Source organism: Apis mellifera, linkage group LG11 (genome assembly GCF_003254395.2).
Source record: "Apis mellifera strain DH4 linkage group LG11, Amel_HAv3.1, whole genome shotgun sequence".
Lineage (NCBI taxonomy): Eukaryota > Metazoa > Arthropoda > Insecta > Hymenoptera > Apidae > Apis > Apis mellifera.
The window spans coordinates 2,804,934-2,827,866 of record NC_037648.1 but is presented as its reverse complement, the minus strand read 5'-3'; the positions used below and the strand labels follow the sequence as shown (position 1 = coordinate 2,827,866).

The window sequence follows — 22,933 nt, the reverse complement described above, 5'->3', positions numbered from 1 at the left end:
TATATGATATCCTGTAAAAGAAGATCAGTTGATATTGTTTATTTGATTTTAATATATGTATATATATATATATATATATATATACTATTGTACACAAAAAAAATTTTGTTTTTAATTTTATGAATGATGTTTTGCTATAAATATTTTCAACATTTCATTAAACACTAAAAGTAAAAAGCAAATTTTTCAATATTGTATTTCTATGATCGTATCGAATCAAATTGCAATTGATATTCATGTATACAGAGTGTCCCAGATTTTTTCCTCCATATATGTTTTATGAACAAAAATAAGAAATAAGTTATATAAATAATTTATAATTTTATTTAGAAGTTATAGCAAAAAAAAAATGGATTTATTCTTTCTTTTATAATTATTATATAATATGAGAATAATTATCAATATTTATTCGATATCTATAAGTTTAAAGTTAAAGATTGAATTAAAAAATTAGAATTAGTATTTATATAAATATATTCGTAATTAAATTAAATAAATATCAATAATATTATTTTCATCTTATTTAGAAGAAAGAACAAATTCGTATTATTTACTATATTTATATCATATTTTTATTACAACTTTTATAAGTTAATATACTAAATGTTTGTATATAACATGTATATATTAACATTTTTTTCTTATTTTTGCTTATATAACATGTTATTATAGTTTGACAGGAAAAATTGGCAGGATATTCTATATATATTTATATTTCTTTGGCTAGTAGAATAATAATCATTTTAACAATAACAATATAAGGACAATAAAATACATTATAAATAATAACATCATTCATTATCCAATTAGAAATAAGGTATCTATAAATTTCTTATGTCCAATTTAATCACTAACACAGTCTCCTTTTTAATTAACAATAAATCGATTAATCATTAATAATTTATTTCTACATAATTTCAATTCCTACATAATGTCGCGAATATTAACAATCGAGACATTAGCCAAAATATTTCATATTAAATATGAAAAAGTAAACTATTAATAAAATGATCGTAGTGATCAATTTGCGAGGATAAATGATACAATTCGATATCTATGATTGTGATTGTGATTAACGCGTTTTTAATTCCATATTATTAATATGAAGAATGAAAAATGAAAAAAGGATTACATTATTATCAATATTCGGGCAGTATCGAATTGTTTCTTTTAATTCTTAAAAGGATTTATTTGGAATGTTTTACCGATCAAGCGAATAATATCGATAAATCAACGACGCAACCGAAAAAGGGCGGGAGCACTAAATTTTATGATTTTGCACTATGTGTTTCGAACACAATGACTGTGCTTTTCTCAGTCTTAGTCTCTTCATGAGGAGCGATCGGATGTGGACTTGGTCTTCGGTTTCCGTCCAAGTAATTTACGAAACGAGGAGGTCCATCTTGACCGAGTAAGCGCTGTTGTACTTTGTTCATCCGGTTCACTGCAACTAAGCGATTCGCTAATCTTTCTGCTTTTTCCGCTACTACTGCTGGTGCTACTACCGCCATTTTCATAACATCGTGATCTTCGATCTCCGATTTCCGAAGAAAACCTAGAAAACATATAAATTTATTATAAACAATATTCTGTTAATTTACTTTATTGATTAAATATCATCTCCCAATAATTGTAATTTTTATTAATGTAATTATCAAATTTATGAACGTCTTTTAATAATGTTTGTTTTAATATCCCAGTTAAAATGATTGAGTAGTAATGATCAATATAGATATAAATAAACAGATACAAATACAAGTTTTATATAAATATATGCAGGTCATATGCGAATCATTTAAATTCTATAATATTTAATATTTTTTAGATTATTAATAATTTAAATAATATTTTATATTTTGGATTATTAGAAAGTTATTATAAACTTTATAAAGATAAAACTAACCCTGAATCGGATGAAAAGGCTCTAGCCGTAGCTGGAACGCTTGAATTAGCCGATGAAAGCGATATTTCAGCAACAGGAGTACTCGGATATGCTTCGTCATCAGATGCACTATTACTACTAGTTGTACTGCTGTTACTGCCATTACTTCCACCGGCGCTGCTATCAACACTGGAATCGTCAATGAAACCTATTTCTTGATCGGCTAACACTGAAATAGTCCTCTGTCCACGCGATGTTGTTGTTGCAGACGTGCTGGGTCTTAACCAGGTACGTAGATCCTGTAGCGGCGCTTGAAGGCACTTGAAAAGATTTCCACTGAAATTTTTGCAAATAATAGATAAATCATTTCTAACTATATTATTCTCCTATATAGATTATGTATTCTCTATGATATTCATTAAGAATGGATTTAATAGATAAAATCAATATATTCTATTTATTTATAATAGATAAATCATTTCTAACTATATTATTCTCCTATATAGGTTATGTATTCTCTATGATATTCATTAAGAATGGATTTAATATATAAAATCAATATATTCTATTTATTTATAATAGATAAATCATTTCTAACTATATTATTCTCCTATATAGGTTATGTATTCTCTATGATATTCATTCATTCTATTTATTTTTAAATTACAACAAATTCGTTCTTCATTGTAGTAAAAGTATAATTTTAAAATAAAAAATTTTAAAATTTACTTTAAAAGCATAAGTTTGCATATTAAATATATCCTTGTCATTTCTTAATTAGAATATTTTATCTACATGTAATATCAAAATCTACATGTAAAATAATTATAATATAAAATACTTACTTGTATGTAACACAAAAACAAGATTATACATAACAAGAAATACACATATATGTATATCTTATATATGTGTTATATGTATATATATATATATATATATATGTATATATATGTTATATCTTTTTTTTTTATAGATTTCACATATTAAAACTATAGTATATAATACGTATACACAGTGTGTTAGAAATTAATACATTTCTTCTATGATTTACTTACTCGTCGCGATAATCATCGACCTCGGCAAAAGTGCGTCTCGCATACAAACAGACAGAGCACCGTCGACGGCGGCGGCAAGATGTGGCATGTATTGTTGCTGCACGAAGATGTCTCGCTGCATGTCTCAATGTCATAGTTTCTCGAGTCAATGCTGCAACACCTTCGTCTCGTCTACGTATTTCCTCTCCCAATTCTCCTTGTTCTATGCGCAATTTTTCTTTCAAAACTTCATTCTACAAATACAAGATTATAATGTATAAGTAATATTATTGATCATATTTATTTAAACTTATACTTTGCTCTCTTTAATTCTATCTATCTATCATTTTTTTCATTTTTTAAGATACATTTAAACTATATTTAAAGCTTATCTTTTAAACAAAGTTAAAAGGCTATTTTACTTGTTATTATAGCTTAAAAATTTATAAGTTTTTTTTTTTTGAAATATTAAATAATACATTTTAATCAAGGAGAGCAATATATATATTTGTTTATCAAATTATTATCACCTCTCTTTCAAGAGCATCTCGTTCGGCACGAATAACAGTGGCCTGTCTGACAACATCCTGCCGAGCCCGTTCAAGAGTTTGTCTCGTGATCTCATTTTGTGCTAGTTGCATTTGTAAACGTCGCAATGTAACCTCGCGTTGCTTCTCCAACCGATCTCTGGCAGCTATGCAATTGTCCCGCTCTGTCTTAGCTCTCTCTACTTCTTCTTCCAGGCGAAGACTACGTTCCAGTTGTAGAAATAGTTCATCCTCTTTACCTCGGAGTTCCGCCTCGCAACCCTCCAATCGCTTCTCCAACGATCGTCTGGTTTCTTCCAATTTATCTCTCTCTGCCTAAAATCCAGTTAAACCCGTATTCACATACAATCCTTATTAATTTTATTATAATTATACTTGTAACATAATTTTATTAACTTTCATCGGATAAATAGAGCTTTAGTTAGATCTATATTTATTAGATAATAATAATAATTTGTTAATTATTATTGAATAAATATAGAATTATTATTGAAAATTGAAAATCCATAGATATTTAATTGATAAATTCATTTTCGGTAATTGAAGTAATAATTTCTTCTTTTGGATCTAAATAAATCTTGTATCTGATTGACTGATTCATTATGTGGGAATTAAAACATTAGTTTGGGCAAGATTTCTCAAATTCATTACAAAGCTGAATTTCATTTTTTTCTTGCTTTACGTTTGTAATCGAATAAAATGAACAATTTTGGATGATATTATCAACGAACGGCTTCAAAGATAATGATTATCAATCTAAAATGTATCTGTAGGAAACGTTAACGAAGATAGACCTAATTAAAAAAGAGAATGGAACAGAATATTTCCAGTACTGCATTTGATTTCATGGCCATTGCTTTTGGATGCTTCCGTTGCATTTACAGACAGTTGCATGCAAATACCATCAATACAATTATATTATCGAATCAAAATTTTACAATTTCGATGAATATACATTTATTTACATTTACTTTACAAAAAAGATATATAGATTTACTCTAACTTTTATTTTTTAGATTTCTTTGAAATCGTAGAATACTTTTGATTATTAAAAAAAAATATTAAAATTATAAAGCTATTAATCAAAATTGTTTAATAATGGTAATCATAATAATCTGTTATTAAAAATCATAAAATCGTAGCTAAAGTGTTATAATTTTATAATTTTTATTAATATTGATTAAGAATTATATAAATATTAATTTGAATCATTTAAGCAACATCTTACGACGTAATAATCTCTATACATTAAATACTAAGGAAAAGTATTTATAGAATGACTTCGTAATGTGGCGTTCGCAAATCTATTCAGTTGTCATGTTCCCTATATATTGTATTCTCAAATGTATCTTTATATTATCGATTGTTATTAATCATCGATCTTTTGCGTTATTTATCTGTATATTAATTTGTCACGAAATATTACAATTTTATGCTTTTTATTCAATCGAAAAAAATCGCTATTTGAACAAAGATGAATAATGTGATTCATGATGTCGCTGCGACTTGATCGCATCTAGTGCCGCACTAGATGCCAGATTGTAGGTCAGGTTAGATGGACAAGCTAGACTCTCGATAGTACGAGGTTAATGAACGTTATATTATGAGTAATGACGGAATCAAGTTCGATGTGTATATTACAAGTCTGAATTCAAATCTAATAATAATTTTTCATAAAGTTCAAATATTATTCATAGAATATAATTCATTTGTCATAGATATATATATTTCGATGTTGGAATACGAATTGAATTTCTTATAAATATAATTATCAGAAATTAAAAATATACTATTGAATTCTTATTCAATATGTTTATTTTTATACAATAAACAGAATTTCTATAATTTTATTTTAATTTTTTCGTTTGGAATTATTTAAAAATGACATTTGATTGATTTATAGGTTAGGAACCTTCGTATCCAAGTAAGAAAAAAGTAACAAGGAAAAAAGGATGCAGAATCTATCCAACGTAGAAAATAATAATAATCTTTACAAAATTTCTTGATATTTAAATCTACTTGCGATATATCTGATCCCATCTAAACTAGTCTAGAAATAATTTGGAACAAGTCGTTTCAAAAGCGCTCTTTCCGTCCTTCGACAAAACTGGGTAGGAATGAGGAAAGAGACAAGAAAAACCGAGCGAGAAGAAAGAAAGTCAAGAGGGAAAAAGAGAGTGTCAGTGATCAGCTCGAGGGGACTGTTGAAAGACGAGATGCGAGACCGCAGAAGGAAAAGCAGAATAACGAAACGTAAAAACATTTCTTCTTCCCCCCTGGACTTTTTACCATTCTCTCGAGACCGCTAGATTTTGTTTCTGCGGTTTTGTTTCTCCGTACGATGACCACGGTAAATTCTTGGCGGCGTGCAGTGGGATAAGCAGACGTACAAGTGGCCGCGCGTCCATTGGAAGGCCAAGGGGAAACCAACGCCCACGGGCGAAATCCAACTATATGGCCTTCTTGCAGCTTACACCTCCGCTATACTATTAACCACCTACGTTTTTTCCTAGACCTCTTTTCTCGAAAACTTTACAAATTTTCTTTTCTTTATATTCTTATAATTAATTTATTTTTAATTTTTTGACGATACATAATAAAATTACAATTCAAAGAAATTACAGGCAATTTAAAAATTATTCTTTCATTAGCAAAATTTTTCGTGATTACAAAATATAATTCGTTTAAACGGCAATGATTTACACTATTGTTCTAATTAATATTATAATTCATATAATAATATCCTAAATTTATTAAAATAGTGAATAAATGTAATGAAAGTGTACTTGATAAAATATAGTAGAACTATGACCAAGTACAAGACACAAATTTAAATTTCTATAATTTCATGAAATTAAATTCGTTTTAAAAATAATGCCAATGAAAGTTTTCTTTTAAATAAAAATTATCTAAATATGATAAGAAATATATCTATTCTTTTTTCAATAATCATTTTATCAAATATCTTAATAATAAATAAACTCTAGTCATCTGATTTATTATATTTGAACTTATTTTTCTGAAAAATAAAATCTTATCAATTTATTGGCATTTATAAAAATTTAAATTTTAACAAACATAGTAGAATGCAATATTTCTGAAAATTATTATCTGCTTTATGGATTCTTCTGGCGCATCGATATTTTAGGTTATTACTGTAAATCTAAGCCAATAAATTTTAACAAATACATCTTTCTATCCTTTCAGACATCCCATCCAAATCTTAGAATTAATTTAGGTTAATCTCCGACATGATTTTCATTGGAATAAATTCGAGCATTGTATTCAACTGGTTAAGATCATTGTTCCTTGTTCAACTTTTTTTTTTTTTCTTTTAAAACCGATGTAATTGCAGTTATATACATATTTAGTTGAGCGAAGCCTACATTCCGCTTGTTTCCTTCGAACTAGGTCGAATCTTGAGAGTCAAATTAAATCTTGTCGTACCGGTTAAGTATCTCACCATTATATGTATAAAATACGGTTAATTGGATGTCAATTTGTATCGAGAGACGAATCCACACGTACTATAAAAAGAGAAGAAAAAAACGTTTTACAAAAATGGAATGTCCTATCTTTGCCCTTCTTTCTTTTTTTTTTTTGTCAATTGTTTTCCACGAGAAAGTTATAACGTCTCGATAATGGAACTGGCCATGTCAAATTTTTTCCCGAGGAATGCACGTTGATGCCAAGGAAACGTTAAACAGACCACTCGACATGAGAAATTTTGCCTGTCAAGGTTTACGGTTATGATGTTTGAATGGAATCGGTTATTCCAACAGAATTGTAGAACGTGTAAAGAATTATACAATGAAACGCAGTACTGTATACGATTTTTAACTCATGACTATCGTACATAAGAACCTCTTTCTCAGCGATATTCGAACGTGATACGAGAATGAAAAAAAAGAAATGTCTGCCAGTTAAGTCTATACAAATTTCACGCGACAATTATATATATAACGGATATTCGAAGAATGAATTTTAAAAATTTTTTCAGAAAATTATTAATTTATTTGATAAATTAAATTAATTTTTCTTTCTTGCAATGCAACTATAAATTATGTGTATATTATGTATATTATACTATGAAATATTTGGTTATAAATATTTGAAGAAACTAGAATAAGAATAAAGAATAAAAAAATGTTTTTAATTGTCAATAATTACAAAACGAAGCTTTGAACTTGATTTTTATATTTTAACTTGAAAAATTATTTTTTAAATTTTTAGATATCAAAGCTATACGAATCTAATAAGTAAATTTTTGTGCAATGCAAACATACGTGCATTATCATATTGACATGATTATAGTTAGTCGATTTGAAGAAGAATGGAATATTATTTAAATTATATTATATCAAAACTTACAAAAATCCTCTTTTGTATGTACATCAAATTTCCGAATTTCATAAAAAATATCTTTAAAATCGATTTTTTTTAATATTACATTATTAAAAATTTCAATTTCAACTAATATTCCACGTATAAATATACATAATATTTATATTAATAATCTATATCGATTAATATTAATTATAATTTGGTTAATTTTAAAAATTTTTTTATGAAAATTTTCGTCAAAATACTGGTCACGATGTATAAATAAATCGATAAAAAGAAAAAAAAAAATTTGTTTAAATTTAACGAAAACGCGTGTCTCTTTCAAGAGAAATAGAAATCCTGCCAAACTTATAATATAACTTATATTATAAGATATTTGGTTATAGATATTTGAAGAAATCAAACTAGAATAAGAATAAAGAATAAAAAAATGTTTTCAATTGTCAATAATTACAAAACGAAGCTTTGAACTTGATTTTCATATTTTAGCTTGAAAAATTATTTTTTAAATTTTTAGATATCAAAGCTATACGAATTTAATAAATAAATTTTTGTGCAATGCAAACATACGTGCATTATCATGTTGACATGATTATAGTTAGTCGATTTGAAGAAGAATGGAATATTATTTAAATTATATTATATCAAAACTTACAAAAATCCTCTTTTGTATGTACATCAAATTTCCGAATTTCACAAAAAATATCTTTAAAATCGATTTTTTTTTAACATTACATTATTAAAAATTTCAATTTCAATTAATATTCCAGGCATAAATATACATAATATTTATATTAATAATCTATATCGATTAATATATAATTTGGTTAATTTTAAAAATTTTTTTATAAAAATTTTCGTCAAAATACTTGTCACGATGTATAAATAAATCGATAAAAAGAAAAAAAAAATTTGTTTAAATTTAACGAAAACGCGTGTCTCTTTCAAGAGAAATAGAAATCCTGCCAAACTTATAATATAACTTATATTATAAGATATTTGGTTATAGATATTTGAAGAAATCAAACTAGAATAAGAATAAAGAATAAAAAAATGTTTTCAATTGTCAATAATTACAAAACGAAGCTTTGAACTTGATTTTCATATTTTAGCTTGAAAAATTATTTTTTAAATTTTTAGATATCAAAGCTATACGAATTTAATAAATAAATTTTTGTGCAATGCAAACATACGTGCATTATCATGTTGACATGATTATAGTTAGTCGATTTGAAGAAGAATGGAATATTATTTAAATTATATTATATCAAAACTTACAAAAATCCTCTTTTGTATGTACATCAAATTTCCGAATTTCACAAAAAATATCTTTAAAATCGATTTTTTTTTAATATTACATTATTAAAAATTTCAATTTCAACTAATATTCCATGTATAAATATACATAATATTTATATTAATAATTTATATCGATTAATATATAATTTGGTTAATTTTAAAAAAATTTTTTTATGAAAATTTTCGTCAAAATACTGGTCACGATGTATAAATAAATCGGTAAAAAGAAAAAAAAATTTGTTTAAATTTAACGAAAACGCGTGTCTCTTTCAAGAGAAATAGAAATCCTGCCAAACTTATAATATAACTTATATTATAAGATATTTGGTTATAGATATTTGAAGAAATCAAACTAGAATAAGAATAAAGAATAAAAAAATGTTTTCAATTGTCAATAATTACAAAACGAAGCTTTGAACTTGATTTTCATATTTTAGCTTGAAAAATTATTTTTTAAATTTTTAGATATCAAAGCTATACGAATTTAATAAATAAATTTTTGTGCAATGCAAACATACGTGCATTATCATGTTGACATGATTATAGTTAGTCGATTTGAAGAAGAATGGAATATTATTTAAATTATATTATATCAAAACTTACAAAAATCCTCTTTTGTATGTACATCAAATTTCCGAATTTCACAAAAAATATCTTTAAAATCGATTTTTTTTTAATATTACATTATTAAAAATTTCAATTTCAACTAATATTCCATGTATAAATATACATAATATTTATATTAATAATTTATATCGATTAATATATAATTTGGTTAATTTTAAAAAAATTTTTTTATGAAAATTTTCGTCAAAATACTGGTCACGATGTATAAATAAATCGGTAAAAAGAAAAAAAAATTTGTTTAAATTTAACGAAAACGCGTGTCTCTTTCAAGAGAAATAGAAATCCTCTTTTGTTCGAAAAGTTTCTCCTCCAGTTTACAATGGGAGTGGCAATCTTATCGATACACATTTCTTTTAGATAATGAATAACCCGTGGAAAGAGTACGTTTTCTCTCGCACATTTTTACGGATAATATTGCAAACGAGAGGCGAGAGCAAGTTGATTTCACTCGCGGCACCGGCTCCCCAGGGCCCAGATACCATCAAGCGGACTAACAAGATCGCGGAAGGAGTTGGATGGATCTTTGTTTATCCATCTCGACGATTTTAATTGCGTTGTTACGCAGCCTCTTACTCAAAAATTATACTATGCGTTTTATCTGTTGTATTTGGGAAACTTTCAAAAAATTCATTTGCAATTTCATATCAATCCTAATTATAATTATATAATAACTAAAAATATTATATAACCGTGTATAATATAATAACCGTGGAAAGATATTTCTTGTTTTTTTTTTCCCATCGAGATCCGAATTATAAAATTACAGACATGTTGCTGACTTTTCTACATTCCGGTAATCCGACCGATAATCTCGATTCGAGTTTACGAAACGCTGACGTAAATTACGCTGCACGCTTTCTTTACATGATAGGGAAAACGATTCGCAGATTTTCTTCGTCACGTTTGATCAAACTCGATGATTATATATGTTTAAAGTACGTTTAATTTGAAAATGAGCGAGTTTCTATAATAAATTGAATCAAGATGATAAATTATCTTTCATTTTATCTCTATCGAAAATAAAATTGTATTTATTAATTTATAAATATATATTTGATAAAAACTTGATTAATAATTATATTCTTTTTTGACAACAACTATGCATTTTGAATTTTAAATATAGAATTTGAATCTATATTAGGTTATGTGAATAAAAGATTATTGTCTTTGAAAATTTAACAAGGCTATCAAAAATAAAATTGTATTTATTAATTTATAAATATATATTTAATCAAAACTTGATTAATAATTGTATTTTTTTTTGACAACAACTGTGCATTTTGAATCCATGTATATTATGTGAATAAAGGATTATTGTCTTTGAAAATTAACAAGGCTATCAAAAATAAAATTGTATTTATTAATTTATAAATATATATTTAATCAAAACTTGATTAATTTTTATTCTTTTTTGACAGTAATTATGCATTTTGAATTTTAAATATAGAATTTGAATCCATATATTAGGTTATGTGAATAAAGGATTATTGTCTTTGAAAATTTAACAAGGCTATCAAAAATAAAATTGTATTTGATAAAAACTTGATTAATAATTGTATTCTTTTTTGACAACAACTGTGCATTTTGAATCCATGTATATTAGGTTATGTGAATAAAGGATTATTGTCTTTTTATCTTTAACAAGGCTATCAAAAATAAAATTGTATTTATTAATTTATAAATATATATTTGATCAAAACTTGATTAATAATTGTATTTTTTTTTGACAACAACTGTGCATTTTGAATCCATGTATATTATGTGAATAAAGGATTATTGTCTTTGAAAATTAACAAGGCTATCAAAAATAAAATTGTATTTATTAATTTATAAATATATATTTAATCAAAACTTGATTAATTTTTATTCTTTTTTGACAGTAATTATGCATTTTGAATTTTAAATATAGAATTTGAATCCATGTATATTAGGTTATGTGAATAAAGGATTATTGGCTTTGAAAATTTAACAAGGCGACACTAGCGCCATATTACAGTTTATATAATCTATTAATATTCAATATATCTGTAATATAATTCAATCTCGATTGATATCTTTTTACTTTTCAAATATTCAATATCACGAAAAAAATTTTTAATGAAAATGCTTAAAAGTAGTTAATCATTATAATATTAACACCGAATTCATAATTTCGATGAATCCGAAATCCTGTATTAAATACTATATTCCATTATATTTTATTTCATAATTGATAGAAAGTGGAATTAAGTGCAAATCGAATTGAGTTTATTTATTTTTAACACATATTGCATAGATATAAAAAATGATAATATATTCATAGGATATTTTTGGAAAATTGATACTAAAATAAATAAAAGTTACTTATATAAGTAAATTACTACTCAATTTTGTATACCAATAAACTTTTGTGTTTATTTTGCTCTCGTGATTCCAAGTATATCCCAGGAATACATTAACACTACGTACATACCTTCACTTCATGGTAACGTTCTTCCAAGTAATAAGCGACACCTTTAGCCTCCTCGTATTTAGTTGCCAGAGCGACGTATTTATCATAATGGCGCTTGAACAAGACAAATCTGAAAATGGAAAGTAACATTGTGCATTATTTTCCATAAACAATAATAGAATAATTGAAAGTTTAAAAACGAAGAAATCCTGAGAAAAAATAATAATAAAAATAATAAACTTATAATAATAAGACATCTTTTCGCAATATCATTTATTTCTAAATTCCGCTAAAGATTTTTCACGCGATCGAGCAATCCGAAATATTGTTATACTCGTATATTATACTCGCGAGGAAAGATTCGAATCTTAGAGATAATTCACAGATGCAATTCCTGAGACAATCCCCCCTTATCTCGTGTTTTTATCACTAGACAATCTCATTTTTCTATCAATTTGAGCCGGATTCTCCATCAACGCGATCTCCCGTTAGAGATTTGCCGTTTGGAAACCGGAAATTCGCTCGAGTCCCACGCGAGACTGAGTTAACGAACGATATTCGCGACAACATAACGTCGAGAAGGTAGGAAACGACCTTTCCGTCATGATGCGTCCTAACTGCCGGGCCCGGTGACTGCTACGAATTCTTTCGAGACACTTCGATCGATTTCTCTTTCCCTTTTCCTCTCTCTCTCTCTCTTCTTCTTCCTTATAATTCCCTATAAATCCGTTTTGCTTTGCACCAAAACTTCCTCTCTCCGGCTCTTTTTCTCTTCGACTGGGTTCACTCACTGACACTCGCGTCACCGTTACACCGCATCGTGCATTCTCTTCGAGACTTTCGCTTTCACGATTCCTCGATAGACGCGTTCTGCGCCTACTTTGGGATCCAACAACGATCTTCGAACGTTCTTCCGGGTTTGTTCATCAGTTAAACAGCCGTCTGTGTTCTTCAACAGCCCGTCACGCTTTTGGACAGTATCTCCTCTATCGTGCGAAACTTATCTCGATGTAATTCTAGACGGGCTTCGAAGGATGAACGCGATACGATTCACCGAGTTTCTACTCTCCTACTCTTTTCCATCTTCCCGAGGCTTGCGTTGTTTCTCTTGGATCGATTGGAAAGCCGATTCTGAATCATCGAATACTCGCGCAACATTGTTCGCGCAATATGTAAATTAATATTTAAGGAGACGATCTAATTGTCAATAATCTATACTTGATTAAAAATATCGACATAATAGTATAATACAATACCTTCTAATATATAAAAGAATTAAGTAAAATAGATGTTAAGAAATTTTGCTCTTTTAAAATTGAATAAAAATTGAATAGAGATCTTTTCTTTAATAAAATTTTTATCAAAATATCTTTGTGATATTTCTTATTAAAATAAGATCAAATATAATTTATTTTATTAATACTATTTAATACTAGAATTATCAAATCAATTAAAATTAACTAATTTCAGATTTTTGATTTTTAAAGGTGCATAAGCATAATGTTTTTTGACAATGTTAATATTATATTTTTATTTAGATAAAAAGTAAATTTTTAAACTCAGTGTATTATATATTTAATAATTTATATATTACAATTGATAATTCTAATATTAATAGATGAAAATAAATATTACAATCATTAAATAATTCAAACTATATGTATCATTATTTTAATTAAAAGTCGCATAAATAAATTATTTTTTTCATTAAGAAAAGTAAAAAATAAATAAAGAGTTATATTTTTTGTACATCAAAGTTTAGAGAGATGTTAAAAGAGATCCTTCTAGTACTAGGAAGATAAAAATGAATAACTTTCAATTATGGCCTAAATTAGTATAGCAATTACAAAATATTGTATTTTGTACTTTAATATAAATTTCACTTCAATTTCTTATTTTTTATTGTTCAAATTTCTTACTATTCGTTTCATGAGAATTGTAAAATGACAAATTATTTTTTATTTATTATTTATTTGAAATTGACATCGTTTCTTATAATTTCTTAAAATCATAAAATAATATGTTTATAGTATTCGATAATTACTAGAAATGATTTTTAGAGAAAGTAACTATTTATATACATTATCTATGATCAGGAAACGATAAAATGATTATATTCATAAGATATATTATTTAAAATTGAACACTTAGAGAAAGCAAAATTTAAATTCAATACAATCAGATTCGATACAACGATAAAAATCGATATAGTTTATTTCAAGATTTTATATCTAAATATAACATCATGTGTGATAATCGTGTGTTAATAAACAAACGAAATATTTCTTGCGTTATTCCAGATATCAAATTTTTATCTCTATGTACAGTGATAAAAATTACACATAGTTACAGAATAATTAGCAGACTACACTTTTACAGTAATTCTAGCATTCTATTTAAATTGAAGATATATAAAAATCAGATAAAATTTTTCAAAAAGAAATTCCCTTTATATATTGTCAAATTAAATTATTTATCTATCATGTGTTATTCTTGAATGAATTAAATACTATATGAATATTTCAAGATGTCGTTCCATCGATCAATATAATTCCATACTTCAATTTAAAATTTTCACAATCTTCGTAATTTCTATACTTCAATTATATTTTATTATTATCGTACAATCGTAAATTTAACTTATTCGTAATTTATAGTACGATAACTTATTAACACACACGGTCCGTAGAAGAATACGAAATACGAAAAAAACCTTGGAATATATTCATGCGATATTATCGGCACATTGTTTTGTCAAGGTCTACCGAAATTGGAAATTGTGCGTATTGTTCACGGACTACATTCGCTGTTTAACGTCTCTGTAGATAAAGTAGCACGGAACTCGGATCGATAAATATTCACACATCACAGTTCGTTCGTTCGTTCGTTCATAAATCGAATCGTTCATCGGTAGAGAGAAATTGGTATACGAATTTAGGCTGGCATTTATCGTAAGCAACGATTCGTACCGTTCGTACAATGACGGTTTTCAGACGGCTTTCTATCTCGAGTATTCTAGTGAAAGGGCTCAACGATGTTGAATATCGACGCGTCCAAAGATGGCGCGGTAACCGCAAAAGGGTGCGTTAGTTTCTTTTCCTGTTTCGATCTATGCGCACTTTTTTCTCCGAGAGATCGAACATGATATATACGCGAAGGAAAGTGAACACACGTTTCTATTCCCCTTTGTTTTCGGTTGTTATTTGAAAGACATTTTTTTTTTTTTATATGTTAAATGCGTGTTTTAAATCCAGAATTAAGAATCTAAAAAATCAAATAATGAAATTTTTACATATTTTGCCTTTAAGTATATAAAAATGAATATAAATGGGAAGAAATTTTTTGATAATTTATTGTAATAAAATAGAGTTTCAAACTGTAAAAAAAATTTTATTAAAATTATAAAATTATCTTATATTAACTAATTATTTTTTAAATCATGAATCATTTCTTTTATAATTGTATCAGAATTTTAGAAACGTTATATTTCGGTTTTATTATAAATATTTTATAATATTTAATTATAAAATATGAGGTTACTTTATCGACAAATCTATTAATCTATTATCAGTAAGCTCAGAGTAAAATTTATTTTTCTTTTTTTTTTTAAATTTTTTATCATTATATTTTTAATGCGATGAATCTAATTTTCAGATTTTTAAAAAATAAATAAATCTGAAACATATGGTTTCCAAGTTATCTTTTTATAAAATTAAACAAGAACAAAGAATAAAATCTAATCTAAATTACTGAACTACGTTGAAAAAACATTGATAATAGGATAGAATTGATATCGATTGCAAAATCATTTCATGTTTTCAATTATTATAAGATTTATTCTTAAGCAATTTTTTTTTAATTTAAAAAAAAAAAAATAGATTGCGATATCAAATCTTAATGCGTCTTAAAAAATAAAAAAATAGCTTTTCACACAGATTAGATCTCTAGAATAATATTGTGAAAATTATTTGTCTATTTGAAACATATATTTATTTAATTAGTTAATAAATCTATATAAGGTGAATCAGAACATATATGGCAAAACTTGATTCTATGTGAAAAAATAAGTTTAAAAGAAAATATGAAATAAAATTTATTCGAGATTTTGGAAAATTTTCAAACGAGATTGATTAATTTGGATACGAATAAATTATTGAATTGATAATTACTTTGATAAAAAAAATATGGAATAAAATAATATCTTAAATCTATTTTCCTGAAATTTAAAGAATGAAGAAATCGAGTTTGTAAAAATGCAGATGTTGTCTTTATATTATGTCCTTTTCTTCAACGCATTTTCTCTAGCTCTATTATGTGTGAATGGAAAGAAAGAATATTATGGATTGTTAGCATAAAGGATTTTTGGGTTTTACCCAAAGTATAATCACATTGTATTTTACCATATAATTGGTAAATTTTCAAATTCAATTATTTCTAGAAAACTAATTTCTAAAATAAAAGAAATTTATTTTATATATTTTTTTCTTCTTATTCTCACGTGCAGAATTACTTTCTATCGACAATTTATTTATATTAATTAATTTCATTTATATTTAAAAATTTTTCGAACTTGATTTACATGATAAAATTTCAAATAAAAAAAAATTTTATTCTATCTTTATTTATTTTTTAGAATCAGCCCTTATTTTTCAATATTGATTCATTCTGCGTGTTATTATACAAATAATTTTCCGTATTTTGACCGGATATCTCGAATAGTAGATGTTATAACGTTGCTCGGTTCAACGAGAGAAATATAATAGCGAAGCGGAATTATTTTCCGATCATTACTCGCCAAGACTTCATAGTTAGTCTCGTTCCTCTAAATGGAATATCATACATTTTCATGATATACGTGTTTTTCTTACAACAATTTAAGTAATTATATGTAATTACATCTATATATTTCTATAAGAATAAAATAAAAATAATTAATATTAACATTCCATGTGTATTTTTCTCAGAAATAAAAAAAAAAATTGCAAAGAATTTCATTAACTTTATTTTTTTTTTTTTTTCAGTAAGTAGAAGTCAATAGATACTACTAAAACGAGTTGTATATATGAAATAAACGTCATCAAATATTTCAGAAATCTAAATAAAGATCATACGACACTTCTTTCATTCTAAGTATCAAAGTTAGATTCATGGATCAGGTAACATTCAATATTTTGTCGCAATTTTATAATACATCTAGTATTCCTGACATATTTCAATGTTGGAATAGATTATTAGATTAACTTGTACAGGATTCACTTAGCTGTAATATATATATATACATATAGAATAATAATTTGAAAAATTTCTTATGAATATTAGAAATGGAAAGTTCTTTGTTTGAAAGAAGATTAAATTCTATGTATAATATGATCAACCAATAAATTCTAGACAATTTTATAATATAATCTAAATTTTGCTATATAATTAAAAAAAAAATACAAGAAAAAATATATAGATTATTAATTTCTGTTCTAAAAAATATATAATTATTACTAGATAATTAATAATGTATAAAAATTTATAGTAAATAATTAACCTATTATATCAATCAATGCTATATTACAATATATTATTAACATAGAAATGTCATATAATAAATGCGTTCAAGTTGGAAATATATGCCGTATAAAATTCTTGAGGACATAAATTATTTCCAGCATGTCATCATCGTCGAAACACATCATCGTGCGTTTTCTGGAACGAAGAAAAATAACTGGAAATTATTTTAATATGGGTGTCTAACCAAAGGATGCAACATTAAAATATTGAATTAGATACAGTGCATAAATTAATTCTTTCTCATGATAAATAATTACAAATGAGAAGTAACCTAAATATAAATATATAATTTCTGTTCTCTTATTTCTTCTAAAAATATTCTTTTCAAAGAATTCTGTACAATTACCTAACCTAACATAACCTTACTTACTATTGACTTGCAGAATCCTGTTTTTGTATTTTAAATATCGATTGAGATGAACGGTGGATAATAATGGATGGAAAGCGAAAAATTGTTACCGGGCGAGGCAGAGAAGCTACTCTCAAATATTGCTATCTTTAGCTCTGTTCTTTTGTGCACAATCGCTGGAGAGCCGACGGCGCTCGATGCCGGGCACGAGTCAATGGTCGCGCATCGAGGAACACGTTGATTGTCGACTTCGATTCTGATTCGATGGCTACCGAGCATTGCACCGGATTATACCTATTTTAGACTGGACGAAAACCATTGTCGTCGCGAAATAAATAAGTGGGGAATTAGGTCGCGTACACTTTCGTTCAAATTTCCCGCTCAACGGATAACCTTTCATCTGTATCCGACGAAAACCGATTATTGGAAATTTTTCGCGACATTCGTTTGTAGGTTAAAAATAGATACTCTCGATGAAAAATTTTTACGTTGATAAAATTTTGTTTTAAAAAATCTACGTTATCATGTGGAACAATGGAACTAATTTTTACTTAATAATTAAATCTTATATAATATAATCGACACTTTGATTTTATCGATTAAAATTAATCTTATCGATCTAGTCTGATAATCGATAACAATAGTATATTATTATTTGATATATATCTTTGTCTTATTTCTCTTTATCTTTACTTTTCTTCGTTTTAAAAAATTTAACGCTAAAATTAAATAGATTCAGATCAAGAAAAATTATTTCTATAATCTACATTTTAATTAGTTTATAAATTATTTGGATAATTAAGTTAATTATTAATTATTAACAAGTTAGATTAAATATCGACAGATTTAAAATTTTGATAGTAATATTGCTAAAATAATTTTTAATTCATTCTAACTTGTAGAATGTCTGTAAAATGTAGATGGCAATGCTTTCGCATAAAGCATTTGAATAACGGCGACTATGATCGGAGTTTAACATGGAGCATCGCGTTGCCAAAAATGAAAGTTATATTTAACCCATTCGCGATTCGTATTTTTACCGTTCAACATGCATTACACATGAAATATATATTCTATATCTGTTTCCAGTCATCTCTCGAACAAATAAATTTCTTTCGAGCGATAAGAAAGAAAAAAAGAATTCCAATTTCCGTTTCGTGTTCGAAAAATTAATTGTTTTATAAATAACAGCGTGGTTATTTCTAATTAAACCGACAAAATTACCGAAGTTGTTGAAACCGAGGAGAGCTGATTAATTGCATCGATTAAATCGTTTTAAGTGGACGCCTGCTGGCTTCTGCCAGTTTTCTTCAAAACTATTTTCATTGAGAACGAGCCCTTACGGGCGGAAGCCGCTCCTTCTTCATTAAAAAATGAAACGCTCCTTGCTCTCCGTTTTCAAACGTGATTGTGTATCTATACGCGTCGCACGTGCACGTCTACTAAATCAACTAGAATAGTTCGTCAATGATTCAACTCGTCACTTAAATCGAGCTATACACGCGCGACGACCGAACCGGAAACCGGATTCTTTTTTCCTATTTTTTTTGCACCGTACAGAGCTCGTGTGCTCTAACGAAATATTCAAACGATGATAAATTCGTCGAAATTTTTCTAATAGGAGTTCAATCTTTTAAAATTTTTTTTATATTTATTAAATTATTAGAATCAGATCAAATCCATGTGACTTGAATTGATAATTGTATAAATTCGAAGAACGTATTACGTATGAATTATATATAGAGATACTTAATGATAATATCTGTGAAATTAATCGAAAAAGAGATAGAAACATTTACAGATTTTAATCTTGTAAATTCTCTTTTGCTTTATCTCTTGATAATTTTACAGTATATTATACATGTATATGATTAATCTAGTGAGATGAGAATCTCTAATGATAAAATTTATAAAATTTTAAAAAAAAAACACACATGCAAAATGTAGAATTCAATTAGTTTTTTAATCTTTTTAAAATATGATAATAAAAAGTATTCGATTACAAATTATAAATTATCAAGAAATAATGTATTTTTATTCTATTCGTTGTTATCAATTTCTTTGTTTTTAAATTTTTTTATCATATATATACTTAAAAAAAATTTTCTCGTAATAAAAATAATCTTTTGATTAAAGTAATCGGATTAAAAGATTTTTGTTCCAAGAAAAGATAAAATGTCAATAGCTATACGATAAACATAAGCTTAAAGATTATATACGTAAAATAAAAAAATAATAGTACGTTAAATATTTCAAGAAAGGAAAATTTCACACGAACCTGTAGAGATCATTTTCGGTGACAATATCTCGGATAGAATCCTCAGGATCGATGCGATCCGCTGGAAAACCGGCCGGTCTCGAGGACAACAAGGGACACGTTGGTTTTATGGTGGTGTCAGTGGCCTCATGGAGGGCGCTGGCCGCGATAAGGTCATCCTCGGAAGCGGTACTAGGCAGAGGCACGTTAGGACTCGGGGATCGCGAGCCAGAGATCACACCGAGCAGATCCTCGCTTCTCGAATGTCTCATTTCCATAGCACCGTATCTTCCAGTTGTCGTTGTCATCGTTCCACCGAATCACTGTATACTCGATTTTTCCACGACCCGGTTAGACGGCCGTCCTCTTTTCCTTCGTCCTCGTTGCCACGACCTCGACAACCCAAAGGAACCGACCACGATCTAGTCTTTGCTACTCCCATTCGGGCTGGCTCTCCTCTTACTACCTCTTATTCGACTCCCTAGAGAATCACTGATCCACCGATTTTCATCTCCGAGATATTTTCTCTCTTTCGCTCTTCTTTCACCAGCTCGTCGCACTCCTTCGCGCTCCTTTTCCACTTCCACGAGCACGTCTTCCGATTCCTTCTTCTTTTGCAACGAACCAGAATTCCTATCGTCTCCTTCCTCGTTCTAGTTCATCACTTGATATTTCTTAGCGCACGATTTCTCTTCGATACTTTTTTTTTTTCAAACAGGATGGCATAATTGTCGCGGCAAATAATAACATTCAATTAAAATCACCGTTAAATTATTGGTATACGCTTTCTTAATTTTTGATGAGAATAAGAACGCATTAACGTCGCACGAAATAGCAAAGGTAACGGACCTCCGCATGAACTATTCGTTATTCGCACGATAATACACATTACTGAACTCATCACTTTTTTTATCTCTTTTTTTTTCCCGATCGTCTTCGATTTAAATATATTTTTATGAATTAAGAATGTTAAAACATCATTAGGAAAGTATCATTAACAAAATCAACAGGACGTATCTTTATTGTGGATGAACTTATATTTTAATGATTGCAAAAAGAATTTATTCAATCGGTTATCACACGAAGCAATTTACGAGTATAATTGTTGATAAAATTCAAGTCGCCATTTTCGTTGAATTCTGTGATGAATTCTGTTGCACTTATATTTCTCAAGGAACACTGGACACGGAATACACACGCCAAATAGGCTCGTCTTTGTAATTAAAGTAATTAGAAAAAGAAGGGTGGTTCTTCTCAACAGACCATGCGCGGTGAACGCGATTCACACCAGTAGCTAAGATTGTCCACTTTGAATGATAAGAATACACAAGACACTGATCACACGATTTTATTTCATATATTCCTTTAGTATACTCTTCGCAGACATTTTTCCGAATGTTCCGCCTTTCTTTCACGAGCCACAACCGAAGTCTGCCGTAACGGGAACTAAAGCCGCTTTGTCCTTTCGCAAGGAAGGGGCATGCGAGAAAGGATATACGTGTACCTGCGCTCTTGCGCGTTCGCAATAGATATATATTGACATTGAATAAAACATTCTTTTAATACAAATGGGTCACAGGTAAAATTCTTCAACCTTCTCCCTTTCTTTCCGGTAAATAATTTTCATTTTTGGAATTATTGCTTTCTTTTTGTTGTTCTTCTAACGCCATTGAAATAAGCACAGCATAACGTATAATAAATAAATATAATATTTTAAATTGTAATATGAATCGAATTTCTTTATTTTTTTATAACTTTGCGTACAACATAACTTCAATGATTAGGTAGGTTAGCTTTTGAAATAAATACACGCATTGTTCAATAGAATATAGCATGTTACACTATAATGAAAACAAAACATAAGATTATTAGATCACTTAGTAAAAATATAAAGATATAACAATATGATTATTTATTGAGTTCAATATTTTTTAACTAATTAATACACAATTATAATATTACTTTAACCAATGTCCAAAATTTTAATCTTGTTTTACCGACTTTCATGTTCAGCAAAATTATGTATGTAACTTCCCTATATTTCTTCCTAGAACAACTTGACAACTGTTACATGACAAATAAACGTATCTTTTTATGATCATAGTGAACAGTGGCATAGACTAGGTAGATAATAGACTTATTATTATCTTTGATCTAAAGTCAGCTTATATAATCATTATTAAGCATAGATTTTTTTTATATTAGGGAATTTTATGTTTTACGTTTTGAAATACCGATTGCACAAAAATTCAGATTTAATATACCTTGATTAAAAATGATTTAATTTAATTTAATGATTATGGAATATTCAAAATTCAATATATTTTGAATTTAATAGAATCAAATAGCAATAAAAATATTAATATTTCGTAAATAAATAATTTTTACATATCTAATATTGCAGACAGAAATTTTATATATTATATAAATATAAAAATATAAAAGTATATATAAAATATTCATATGATATATATATAAAAAAATATAATAAAAATATATATATATATAGGTGATATAAAATACGATTTGTGAAAATAGCGCCATCTCTTGGAAAGTTGCTCAAATTCGTCACATTGATAAATAATTTGTTAATAATTTTT

The 22,933-nt window shown here is 27.1% G+C and overlaps 1 protein-coding gene across 2 annotated transcripts; it reads right to left on the bottom strand.

Moving 5' to 3' along the window:
• Positions 1–644: 644 nt before the first annotated feature.
• LOC100578246 (myosin-7B) lies at positions 645–22,194 on the bottom strand. Of its 2 annotated transcripts, none has more exons than XM_003249372.4 (6): positions 20,355–22,194; positions 12,190–12,298; positions 3,450–3,782; positions 2,941–3,173; positions 1,904–2,218; positions 645–1,555 (listed from the first exon to the last, which is right to left on the bottom strand). In XM_003249372.4, exons 1-6 carry the CDS (start codon positions 20,639–20,641, stop codon positions 1,330–1,332), a joined length of 1,503 nt encoding a protein of 500 aa, XP_003249420.1. In that variant the 5' UTR covers positions 20,642–22,194; the 3' UTR covers positions 645–1,329. The 2 variants fall into 2 exon arrangements, with proteins under 2 accessions (XP_003249420.1, XP_006559073.1); XM_006559010.3 differs by lacking the exon at positions 20,355–22,194 and adding an exon at positions 12,763–13,305.
• Positions 22,195–22,933: the final 739 nt, after the last annotated feature.

What these genes read in the sequence shown, in the direction of transcription:
- LOC100578246 (XM_003249372.4), bottom strand. Translation starts at nt 20,641, where the DNA reads ATGACAACGACAACTGGAAGATACGGTGCTATGGAAATGAGACATTCG. An exon ending in ACCGAAAATGATCTCTACAG is followed by an intron (nt 12,299 to 20,354) that starts GTTCGTGTGAAA and finishes TTCCATTTTCAG; the next exon opens with ATTTGTCTTGTTCAAGCGCC. An exon ending in GCCTTTTCATCCGATTCAGG is followed by an intron (nt 1,556 to 1,903) that starts GTTAGTTTTATC and finishes TATGTTTTCTAG; the next exon opens with GTTTTCTTCGGAAATCGGAG.